Source organism: Phocoena phocoena, chromosome 10 (assembly GCF_963924675.1).
Source record: "Phocoena phocoena chromosome 10, mPhoPho1.1, whole genome shotgun sequence".
Classification (NCBI taxonomy): Eukaryota; Metazoa; Chordata; class Mammalia; order Artiodactyla; family Phocoenidae; genus Phocoena; species Phocoena phocoena.
In genome coordinates, this window is record NC_089228.1 from 48,984,633 (window position 1) to 48,997,366 (window position 12,734).

Below are 12,734 nucleotides of genomic sequence, written 5' to 3' on the forward strand. Positions count from 1 at the left end.
TCAACTGAGGTACCTGCTTTCTGCGGCTTCAGGGCTCCTACCTATATTCCTGTCTCTCAGAGTTTCCACTGTGCCCTTCACTGATTCTCTCGGCAATTATCCCTCTGGGCTCAGTTCTGTGTCCTCAGGACTTCTCCCTTACACTTGCTCCATTAGAATGTTGCAGAATAACACCTGGAACATAGTGGATATCCCATCAAAACCCCACAATTTTTCTGGGATTCCTACTTTTCTAATTCTCTAAGCTCAAAATATTCAAAGTCACATTTTACTTATCGTTTGTTGACCTCTGCATATAACCAAATTCTTTCATTACTTTCTCTACAATGTTTAGGTCCTTTTTCCACATCCAAAACCATAATCCCAATCTCTAATAATTTTGATGATTAATTTCCTTTAGTAGCCTTCTAGAGAGAATTCTTACCTCAAGTCTACCTCTGATTTAATCCATCCCTCACACATTTGCTAGAAAACTTTCCTCAAACACTACTTTCAAGGACTTATAAGCAATGCCTTCTTCTTGAATTGTTTCAAACTTACTAATTCTCAAAACACTGAGGTACTAACTGTCCTCTACTCTTCCCCACACCCACATGGCCCCAAGATCTCAGCACATTTACTATTCCTCTCACTACAGACTCCTGGCCTGACCTCCCCCAGCAGTAGGAGTCTCCAAATACTGGTCTTCAGATCAAGACATGTTTTTCTTAGATCCAAATTTCTTTCATCTGAACAACTGTACTTTATTCTGAGACTGTGTCCTTCCTAACTTTTTTTTATTATTAAAAAAAAACTTTCTTGCATGAAATAATGACAATAAAAGAATCTGGTTCCTTATTCTCAATGTCCTCACTTGAAAAAAATAAAAGTAGCCTCATGACAAGTCTCCTTTCCCCCATTTCTGGAAGGAACTGGAAGGTAATTAATTTCTCAGTCCCTGAAATCCAAAAGTCTGGAAAGCACTGTTCCCCCACCCATGACTCTGCACAGGCCAATTCTCTAGTAAGAACCAGCTGCACATCTCCTTAATAGCAATGCAGTCCTTTACTTTCTTTACAATTCATTTCTTCCAAATAATTTTCTACATTCTACCATACTAGACTCTGTTACATGGCATCCCTACCAGCCCACAAAAACTTCTCAATTTATATTATGATTTTCAGGTTTTGAACGTTTTCATCTCCTCATCTTAGGGTAAGAAGTCCTTGGATACAACAAAAGCATCTTTTATTTTTGGCCTTGCCTCACGACTTGCAGGACCTCAGTTCCCCAACCAGGAATTGAACCCAGGCCATGGCAGTGAGAGCACTGAATCCTAACCACTAGACCACCAGGGAATTCCCCAGAAACATCTTTTAATCATGTCCCCTTCTCCCTCCTCCTGCTACATTAGACTATTCAACCAATAAGTACTCCATAAACAATAAAGACCACAGTTATAAAGGAACTTAAGAACTGTCAACTTATATCCTGACTACAGCCCACAGGCTGGCTAGCCAGCTGTCCAACACCACCATGATAGAGATCTCACTAGCTCCAGAACTAGACCCTCGTATCTGGGGTTATCTTCCACTTTCAGGAAGTTCTGATTAGACCCTTGGGGTCACTAAGAACAAATCTAGGGTGTGAAGTAAAGGGAACCCTCTTGCACTGCTGGTGGGAATGTAAATTGCTACAGCCACTATGGAAGACAGTACGGAGGGTCCTTAAAAAACTAAAAACAGAACTACCATATGACCCAGCAATCCCACTACTGGGCATATACCCTTAGAAAACCATAGTTCAAAAAGAATCATGTACCACAATGTTCACTGCAGCACTATTTACAATAGCCAGGACATAGAAGCAACCTAAGTGTCCATCAACAGATGAATGGATAAAGAAGATGTGGCATACACATATATACAATGGAATACTACTCAGCCATAAAAAGAAACGAAATTGAGCTATTTGTAGTGAGGTGGATGGACCTAGAGTCTGTCATACAGAGTGAAGTAAGTCAGAAAGAGAAAAACAAATACCGTATGCTAACATACATATGGAATCTAAAAAAAAAAAAAATGATTCTGATGAATCTAGGGGCAGGACAGGAATAAAGACACAGATGTAGAGAATGGACTTGAGGACACGAGGAGGGGGAAGGGTAAGCTGGGACGAAGTAAGAGAGTAGCATAGACATATATACACTACGTGTAAATGTAAAATAGATAGCTAGTGGGAAGCAGTTGCATGGCACAGGGAGATCAGCTCAGTGCTTTGCGACCACCTAGAGGGGTGGGATAGGGAGGGTGGGAGGGAGACGCAAGAGGGAGGAGATATGGGGATGTACGTATGCATATAGCTGATTCACTTTGTTATACAGCAGAAACTAACACAACACTGTAAAGCAATTATACACCAATAAAGATGTTAAAAAAAACAACTAGGTCTACCTGTAATTCCACCAACAGATGTCAGGAAAACCACACAAATAAAAACTATAAGAATTGATCCCTGTTCTTGTAGCTTGGACTGGTTAATTTTCGCTGTAACTAATGTAGTAGATATGAAACTATCCAAATACATACAATAGTTCTGATAAATATGAGAGATTTAGTTACTCTTTTCTCAAAGTACTAGTGACAACTTACCTCTCTTAACTCTCCAATCCTCCGAAGTGCTTTATCCTGACTCTGACTTAATATACCCTTTAATTTAAAAGGAAAAAAAGCTGGTTCAAACAACCACATGACATAGTAGTGAAAAGCAAGTTTAAAAGATCACAAATCATTGAATTTTATCTCCAACACCCTTTACTTTTGCAACTATGCGACCCAAACTCTCTACTGCCACCTAGTGGTAGAATTATGTAATCTCAAAATAAAAATCCATAAGACAATTCATAGAAACACAAGCAAGGTACTCACAGAATTTAGGAATAAAATGACCTTTTGAGAATGAATTTATGGAATATTAATTGTACAATGGATTAACTGAGAACTACCCCCAATTTCTACAGACATGTTTAAGAAAATATTAAACTAAAAACTTTATTTGTAATAATCTAATTTTCACACTTGTTATGGACGATTAGAACACTGAATCAGCAATAAGTAACTGGTGCTATCATTCTCAGTTGATTATGTTCCAGACCAAAGCCAGAAAATTTAATGTCGTACTCAAAGGAGACTAATATTTATGGCAGATTCGGTATTTTAAAATAATGTACATGGGGAAATTAATTTTACCAAATCTCACTTTACAAATAACTTCCTGGTTCTATAATTAGTGTCTTCAGTCACTAGAAGAGCTATAATACCTTCTTCTCTCCACACACTTAACCAAGGGCTTTACAAGCAGCAGCCTCAGGAAACAGAGAGGATGCTTATTTCTGGACCCTGATATAATAAGAAACAGAGATCTCTGCAGGTATTTAAAAAGTAGAAGGGAAAGCTTCGAAGTTGTACGTCTCTTTACCACTAAAACAAAGATGCACCCTGCACACTGGCACACCAGGAATGATGCTTGAAAGAGGCAAACATGCCTTAAATCCAACCTCTTACACACTGCAGGGATCCAGAACTCAAGGAAGCCCATCCCTACCAGAGGTTAAATATCTGAGATTTCTCAATCATTCTCTTTATCAAAATCCCCAATGGTAAAACAGCTGAAATACTTCGGTCATATGAAGAGTTATTAAAAGTGAGTGTTAGAACTATCTTATTAAAAGATCCTTTCTATTTTTAAAAGTATATATGAATCAATATAACAGCCAACAAATCACTTACCTGTAGCTTTTTCTTCTCTCTCTGAAGAGTCTGATAAGCTGTAACAAGCTAAAATAAAGAAAAAGTCACTAATAACATCAGTCATTCCTACATAAATGCAATTAATTATTCTAAACTCTGCTAAAACATCTCATTATGAAAGTCAGAAAACAAATCAAAGCAATCCTTTTATAGACAATTCAACCTAATTAGATGTATATGCAGTTGAAACTAAATAACATAGGAAATGTATTTCTAAAATATAAAATGTACTGACTCTATAAAGAAAGATATTAAATATCCATTTGATTTCACCTTACACACACACACACACCCCTCTTTAAATTTCAGTACCTAATTTATAGGTGGGGATTAGAGACAACTTGCTTAAAGGTTACTCAAACTGTGGTCACAGATCAATACCATTAGCAAAAGCATCACCTGGGAGCCTGCTAGAAACAGAAATTCTTAGGCCCCACCCCAAACTAACTGAATGAGAAGCAGAGGGAGGGCGGAGGCAACAATGTGTGTTTTGACTAGCTCCTCAGGTGATTTTTTGCTTTGGGCTGTAATAGACCATGTAACTGATCTCTAAAAGTTTCTCTGGTGTAGGACCTGTGACTGTGGCTCTATGAAAATCTGAGGGAAGCAACTCACAACCAACAGAGGAAAACTGCTATGTCAGGTCCTAAAGAGATATTTAACCATTTAACCTAAAAATGATATTTAAACATTCTAGCAAAACTTGATGAAATTACAGAGTAATAAACCTTTACAACTATAAATTATATAGCATTTCTCATCAGAAGGCTAAGCACATGGCTCCACCGCATTATTTGGACCCACTTTAGAGGTGCTAGTGGGCTCTGAAGAGACAGGTTGCAGCTTCAGGAGAAAGCACTCCCGATTCTGGCCTTGCCATTTTCCTTGGAAGGCTGCTGTGTGCCCTCAAATGTGTCTACTGATGTCTTGAGTCAAGAGGCAGGCAGCAGTGGAAGGCGAGTCCAGTGATAGGGATAAGGATGTAAAAAACCAAAATTCGGCCTTAAACCAGGATCTTCCCCTTCTTATTACTTAAGACCAGTTAGGAAACAGGTACTCAAGGTGGGGGTGAGGGGTGGGGGGAGGAGTGGGAGTGGAAGAGTAACACAACAATCAGATGACACTTACAGCACTACCATCCTAGGTACCTACAGTAGCAAGGAAAGGTGGAGACAAAGACGGTGGGCTCTTTCCATCCCTAAAAAGCCGCACAGCTTTACCTGAGGTAGTACAGAAGAGCGGAAACAACCAGAAAGACCTAGAATCAATGCAGAGTCTGTCAACTGCTACCTGTGTGACTATAAGCAAGTTACTTAATCTCTATGAGTAACTCTCTATGAGTCCTTAATCTCTATTCTGCAAAACAGAGCTAATAAATAGCTACTTCACAGAGATGGTGCAAAATTTAATGGCACCGTAAACATAAAATGCATAGTGTCTTGTACATTTAAATACTAACTATACGGCTGCCCAAGCTTCAAACTTAAAAGCCATGGGTTAGTGAAAATAACATAAGTCTAAACAAACAAATTCAGGACCATTATTAACTTTGACAGAAATAAAATTTTTTTTAAAAATTTAAAAAAGTTGCCAGATTCCACATGTGCCTTATGAGATACATGGCCTTAATGCCCTGTGTACATCTCTGGGTTCCAGCTAGCCAACAGATTTTAACCTAATAATTCCTTCCTATTTTGTCAGCACTTTGTACTTTTTTTTTTCTTATTAATACAGTATTCATTTGTCTTCCCTCTGTCAAACACTGAGCCAAAAAAAAATGGGGAGGTACAGGAAAAGGAACATACAGGGCAGACGAGACACAAGAGAAAGAACTATGGGAGGTGGAGACGGCTCCTTCACATGGCGAAGAGGATGAGAAAGGCCAACATCAGGCAAAAGAGCCCCATGGCTACCGAGAGTGCAGAAGCCCAGAATGGCGCAGAAGAAGAGCTGTTGCTTCAGAGAAGGGTTCCTGGCATAACCAATGATGAGACTACCAAACACAGTCCCAATTCCAGCCCCAGAGCCAGCCACCCCTACTGTGGCAGCCCCAGCTCCAATGAATTTGGTTTCCGTGTCAATGTCCCTTGAAATGGCACTGGTTTGGAAGGTGTGGCTAGGAATAAGTGAGGTGGTCAGGGGACTCGGGGCTGCCAAGCTGCTGTGGCTCTCATCTGTCAGTGTCTCCTACTGTTTCAGCATCACTGTAGACAGTGATCAGCTCAGTAGTGCAGAGGTTCTCTTGATCAAGGAGGAGATGGAGACGAACTTGGCACAAGCGTACGTTTTCAGATGAGAGGCCACGGCAGGAGAGCTGGCCCCAGTGCAGAGAAGACAAAGAGGGGAGCACTTTGTACTTTTAAAAAGATATTTTATATATTTCATCTAGGAGTTTTCTGGGTTGTTTTTGGCTGCAGGGTAAAACTACCCATATTACAGCCAAATTGGAAATAGAAGTAATAGCTAACTTTATACTCTAACCTTGAACTTTATTATTCATTAATTAAAATTAACTACAATGCTGATTTATCAGCATTAAGGCAATAAAACATTATGGGTTTTTTTTTTAATTTTATTTATTTCTGGCTGTTGGGTCTTCGTTGCTGTGCTCGGACTTTCTCTAGTTGCAGCAAGTGGGGGCTACTCTTCGTTGCGGTGCGCGGGCTTCTCATTGCGGTGCCTTCTCTTGTTGTGGAGCACGGGCTCTAGGCATGCGGGCTTCAGTAGTTGTAGCACGCAAGCTCAGTAGTTGTGGCACATGGGCTCTAGAGCACAGGCTCAGCAGCTGTGGTGCACGGGCCCAGCTGCTCCGCGGCACGTGGGATCTTCCCAGACCAGGGCTCAAACAACCATCCCCTGCACCGGCAGGAGGATTGTTAACCACTGCGCCACCAGAGAAGCCCATGGGGTTTTTTTGGTTTTTGTTTTTTTAAAAAAGGAAGCCATGGGCAACTTTGTCCAGAAAGGCTTTCCAGAGAAAGAACATTTTAACTGCACAGGACAGCAAGGGCAACTAATACAATCAGCCCAAAGGGAAGGCGCCATGTTTCTAAAGGAACGAAAGGAGCGAAGGAGCAGCACCACTTCCTTCCTCTTAGACCAAACATTGTCAAGGGGTCCAGCAGTTAAAAGATTCACTTGAGGCAAATTGTAAATGTTAGGTCCAATGAGAATGCACCAAATGTGCACATATCTGGGGTCAGAAATAATGGAATCTGGTTGGCAGAAGAGGTCATTTTGGAGCCACAACACTTAGAAGATGAACAAGGGAAGGGATGTGAGGAGGAAAGACAATGAACTCTGAGCTGAGTGTCCAAGCAACCCTGGAGAGAGGGGCACAGAATGTGAGAATCAAAAGGCTACGGGCAACAATCTGCTCCAAAATTTTACTAAGAGTATTGTCAAAGGGCCTCAGTACCACTGAAGGTCTTTAATTAGATATTTCCACAAACTATCCCCCATCAGTATCCAGCGTAGCCAGGGAATTGACAGCTCAGCCAATGACAGGCATAAAGGCCAGAGAGTAATATGAATTAGAGAATACGGGGAGGAACTTTTCATACCAACAAAAAAGTCATGCTCCTACCTCAGAACATTTTCCTTTGTAGCCATTCAACCTTCGTTCCATTCTTCGCAACCACTGGATCAAATGTTCTTTGCTGAGACTGTCTAAATTCCCTAGTGAATCTTCGGTCTCACTCTCCATATCAGAGGGTGGATCAAAGGTGGCAGCAGAAGAGTCCAGGTCAAGTCGATTCAGGGACTCTCTAGAAGACGTTCGTACCAAAGACTCTTTAGAGGAAGATCGGAATAGAGATTCCTTCATTGGACTCCGAAACAAAGACTCAACGGAAGGCACCCGGAGTTGGAGCTTCTGTGCAAAAGACTGCACGTCACCTGACTGCAACCAAAACGCATCAGAACATGTGGGTTAAAATACATATTTAGACTTCTATAATCCCCTAATCACCAGCAATAATCTATAGAAAGCTAACACATTTAATTTATATTCCTGACATTTTACACAATACACTGTTTTATGAAAAACAAGAGACACCTGTTTATTTGTGAAAAGGCGCTGGACCTAGAGTCAGAGGACTGGGGTGTAGGTCCCAGGTCTGTCACCGAGCAGTGGAATGACCTTCACTAAGTCACTTCCCTTCAGTTTGCACATCTGTAAAAAGAAGGAAGCCATACTTTCCCAGCCAACCTCACAGGTGTGCTGTGAGATCTGTCCACTAAACTGTAAGACCCTTGGAGGCAGTGGTCATCTATACCACCACTATACACCCAGTGCCTAAAATGTGGGTATGTACTGTGAAGTGTGAAGTGTGTGGCTGCATCTGGAGTCTGCATGAAGGCCTGCACAGATTCCTCATCACTCTTCTCGGGCAGAGGGTAATGTTTAGTGAACCCATTTTGCTCAATAACAGAATGCCAGGCAGAGCTGACTAGGGATATCTAACTCTGCTCTAATTACCACTGTCTACCGGCAATAAAAATAAGCATAAAAAAATCATGGAGGACCATTAAAAAGTCTGAGCTAGAGTCCCTCTACATGGATCAGTAAGTCTGATGTTAGTGATAAGCAAGAGCTGTTCTCTTAATTAGAATATTAATATTAATAATGATGCATTATTTTGAACAATAGCAATGGAAAATAATATAATTCAATAAACTGCATTATTGTAAGCTGCATTTTTTTGTTCACGTGACAGCAGTCAGTATTTCAGGTGTTTCCTAGAAACTTATTCTCATTAGTGCAATAGGGTCACTGCAAGATCTCAAAGATGCCAGGAATGAAATGCTCAGGGGAGACTGAGGTCATGTATAGGCAAAGATTACAGGAAAACAAAAAGATTCTCTTTAATATACAAGAAAAAAAAAATCAGACCAGGAATACTTTACTCATAGATTTTAGAGATTTAATAATAGTATTTGGCAAGGTGGGAGTAAGAGGGGCCCACCCCCTGCATACGCACAGATTTATCACAGGACGTTCATGACAGTAAAAAGTGGTAACAACCCAAATGTTCACCACTAGAGGACACATTATATAAACCACAATGTATGTAACAAGGTTCAAGACATACTATTAATGGGAAAACTCAGGTTATAAAATAACACATACACTGTGAACTCATTTTGATTTAACGTAGTTACATATACTTATGAATCTGTATGCATGTTTACATAAACACCCTTAGAATCAGGTTGTTAAAGGACAAACACCAAAAGTTAACAGTGAGTGGGTCTGGGTGGTAAGATTTTAGATGATTTTTATGTTCATTTTTCTATTTTCCTGTACTTTCCAATTTTTTTTTTCATAATGTGAAAGTTTTACCTTTATACTGGGGTGGGGTAGAGAAAATCTTAAGGGAGAGGAGGGACCCTCATGCTCAAAAACTTGAAGAACCACTTTACCGCTATTCCATTACCATCCGCTTCTGACCCATGCAAAAAGTGCTTTTCAGCTCTTACAGACAATCTCCTTGTAAATTGCCTTAGGACAAACAAGTGAGGTAAGTTTGAATAACACTAGAAACAGTTGTTATTTTAGGGTGAGCCAGGAGGTAATGAACAATTTCAAAGACATGTATTTGCAGAAGCTCATAAACTGAGTAACTGTCACATCTACTCTGCTTGGGAGGTTTTTTTTTTTTTTTTTTTGCGGTAAGCGGGCCTCTCACTGTTGTGGCCTCTCCCGTTGTGGAGCACAGGCTCCGGACGCGCAGGCCCAGCAGCCATGGCTCACAGGCCCAGCCGCTCCGCGGCATGTGGGATCTTCCGGGGCACAAACCCGTGTCCCCTGCATCGGCAGGCGGACTCTCAACCACTGCGCCACCAGGGAAGCCCTGCTTGGGAGTTTGAGTGTTGTGATTCAGCCTGTGGGCTGCTGAGTAAGGCTGCCTAAGTTTAAATCCCAGCTCCACCACAATGTTCATGACACAGACCAAGTTACTTAACCTCACTAGTCTCATTTCCCCCTCTCTAAAATGGGGGTGATAAAAATAATAATGATGGTAATAATAATACCACCCACCTCATATGGATGCCACAAGGACTGAATGAGTTAATAAGTACATGCAAATTGCTTACAATGCAGCAAATACTCAATAAACATTAACAATTATCATTATTATTAAAGAAAGAAGACTAAAACAAAACAAAAGACAAACTTACAAATAAGAATGTTATACACAAGCTTATGTGGCAGACTCTTCTGGTTATAAGATGCAGTAGCTAAGAGCACAGGCTCTGTAGCCAGGCTTCTTGGGCTCAAGTCTCCGGCAATATGACCTTGGGCAAGTTACATAGCCCCTCTGTGCCTCTGTTTCTTCATAAGTTAATTGGGGAAAACAACAGCACTCACCTCGTAGGGCGCTAGTGAGGAGTACTAACTACATTAATACATGTGAAGCACTTAGCATCATGACTGGCTTGAGCTAAACAATCAATAGTATCTATCACCTGATAACCAATCCTCCCTTCTTCCTTTCCACCAGATGCCAGTTTCATGCAGGGTGACAATACAGCCAGGTTAAAACATTCACCTTCTCAAATACAAATAAAAACCCTAATGAGATACTACTACATATCCACCGGGCTAGCTAAAATTAAAACTATGGAAAATTCCAAGTATTGGTGAGGATGTGGAACACTCCATTTCAGAAAACTACCAGTATTTACTAAAACTAAACACACACGTACTCTCCAGACCAGCAATTTCACTACTAAGTATATACACAATAGAAATGTATACATATGTTCAACACAAGATATACGCTAGAAAGTTTATAGCAGCACTGTTTAAAATAGCACCAAACCTGAAACCACTGCTGATGCCTATCAATAACAGATGGGATAAGTCAATTGTCATCTGCTCACTAACAGAATACTAGACAGCAATGAGAATTAAAGATTTATAGCCACAAGCAAGAATATAGATGAATCTCACTAACACTAACAGAGTTATTAAGCAAAAGAAGCCAGACACAAAAGAATAACCACTAGTGATTCCATTTACATAAAGTCAGAAACAGGCAAAATTAATCTACAGAGTTAGAAGTCAGGATAGTGGTTACCCCTGGTAGGGGGAGGTGAGAGCAGAGAGCACAAGGGAGCACAAGGGCTTCTGGCGTGCTGGTAATTTCTGTTTCTTGATTTTGGGTGCTGGTTACAAAGTTGTGTTTGGTTTGTGAAAATTCAGTAAATTGTACAAGGAATACATGATACTTTTCTGTATACATTATTACACTGTGATATTACATTTCAATTAAAGGATTTTTTCAAGTTAGCTTTTCCCAGACTCTGTTTCAGCCAGGAGGGGGCCCTGTGCCTAAGTTCAGCCAATAATGTAAACTGTAAGTGGGAATCTAAAGGATGGAACCTTCGGGAGCTCCCTGGTGGTCCAGGGGTTAGGACTCCATGCTTTTCAGTGCTGGGGCACGGGTTCAATCCCTGGTCGGGGAACTAAGATCCCACAAGCTGTGTGGTGTGGCCCCCCAAAAAATGGATGGAACCTTCTAGGAGAGATATTATTTTCCTGATAAAAAGGAATATATATGCCTTTTGTCCTGTCAACAATGGAGATGCAATTCCTGGAGGCCAAACTTGTAACTGTGAGGGTGAAAGGCAGTGGGAAGGATGAGAAGGTAAAGGAGGGGGGGACAAGAAGCCAAACGGAGAAGGGTCCTTAATGACTAACTGTCTCTAGCCCTTCTGCTATGTGAAAAACTAAACTCCCATTGGCTCCAACTATTGTCAGGTTTCTGGTACCAAAGACATTCACTGATTTATAACTCAGTTTTTAAAAAGCTGATGGGGGTTAGAGAAGGAGAAATGTATAAATGAAAATAAATGAACACAGAGTTACTTTTAGCTCCTTTCTGTCTCCCCCACTTTACATTCTTTGCATTCCTCCTTTTTATTTCCCCAACAGTGTCAGACTTTTATCCTCTACCAGCTGGATATCTGTAGCAGCCTTCTGTTCTCTTGCCTCAAATCTCTTACCTATCAATCTGCCCCTGCCACATGGTCACCAGGATTGTCTTTCTAAAACATAATTCAGATCATTTCATTCCAATTCCTAAACTGAACTCCCACTAAATATAAAGTTCAAAATCCTTAGCTGATACTCAAGGTTCCCACTTCCCAAGACCCATTTCTCTGTAAAACCACCCCATCATGTAACAAAAACTTGAGTTCCAACAGGTAACTTCCTGTTCCCTGAATAAATGTATCCTTGTGTGCCTCTGTACTATCACCCAAACTTTCTCTGCGCATGGAAACTCAGACATCCTTCAAAAGTGAGTTCAAGTTTCTGCTCTTCCAGGAAACCTCAGATTTCACCCATCAGAAACAACCCTTCTCAATGGCCTAAGCACTTTACCAGGACCACTACTGGAGCACATACTGCATTCCGACTCACCATTAGTTACTTACTTCCTGATATAACAACTAACTGAATTGTTTATGCCTTAGAACAACTACAGAGACAATACAGCACCGGGGTTAAGACTCAGACTCTGACCAAAACTCCATGATTCGAATCCCAGTTTTACCATTTATTAGCTTTAGGACCTCTTTGTTTCAATTTCCTCATCTATAAATCAACACTACTCTAATAGGTTGCTATGAGGATTAAATGAGTAAAAGCATTTAAAATAGTGCCTCATATGCAGGAAGCACTAAATACATTTTCTTATCATTATATCTGCCACACACACCCTCATCCCAGACTTTATGCTCTTTTAGAACAGAATTCATATTCTCTATCTCTGTAGTCTTGCCTCAGTGCTTTCCACAAAGTAGGTAGTTATTACACATTTGTTCAGCTGAACCTTAACCTGGCAATATGATAATGATGATCTAATGGGAGATCTTTAAATACTCAATGCTTGATCAAAATGATATGTATCACTTTTTACATATAGTATATCTTAT

The 12,734-nt window shown here is 40.5% G+C and overlaps 1 protein-coding gene and 1 pseudogene across 4 annotated transcripts in view; both read right to left on the reverse strand.

Annotated features, from left to right (window-relative positions):
• GOLGA4 (golgin A4) overlaps window positions 1-12,734 on the reverse strand; it is a 106,128-nt gene that overhangs the window by 59,145 nt on the left and 34,249 nt on the right. For 2 of the 4 annotated variants that reach the window (XM_065884678.1, XM_065884679.1), the window contains exons 3-5: window positions 7,375-7,689; window positions 3,768-3,815; window positions 2,631-2,687 (exon numbers count right to left, since the gene is read on the reverse strand). In XM_065884678.1, coding sequence (XP_065740750.1) covers window positions 2,631-2,687; window positions 3,768-3,815; window positions 7,375-7,689 — 420 coding nt within the window. The remainder of the gene's footprint in view (window positions 1-2,630; window positions 2,688-3,767; window positions 3,816-7,374; window positions 7,690-12,734) is intronic. The other 2 variants (XM_065884681.1, XM_065884680.1) reach the window with 1 other exon arrangement.
• LOC136128937 (ATP synthase F(0) complex subunit C2, mitochondrial pseudogene) lies at window positions 5,645-6,173 on the reverse strand (annotated as a pseudogene).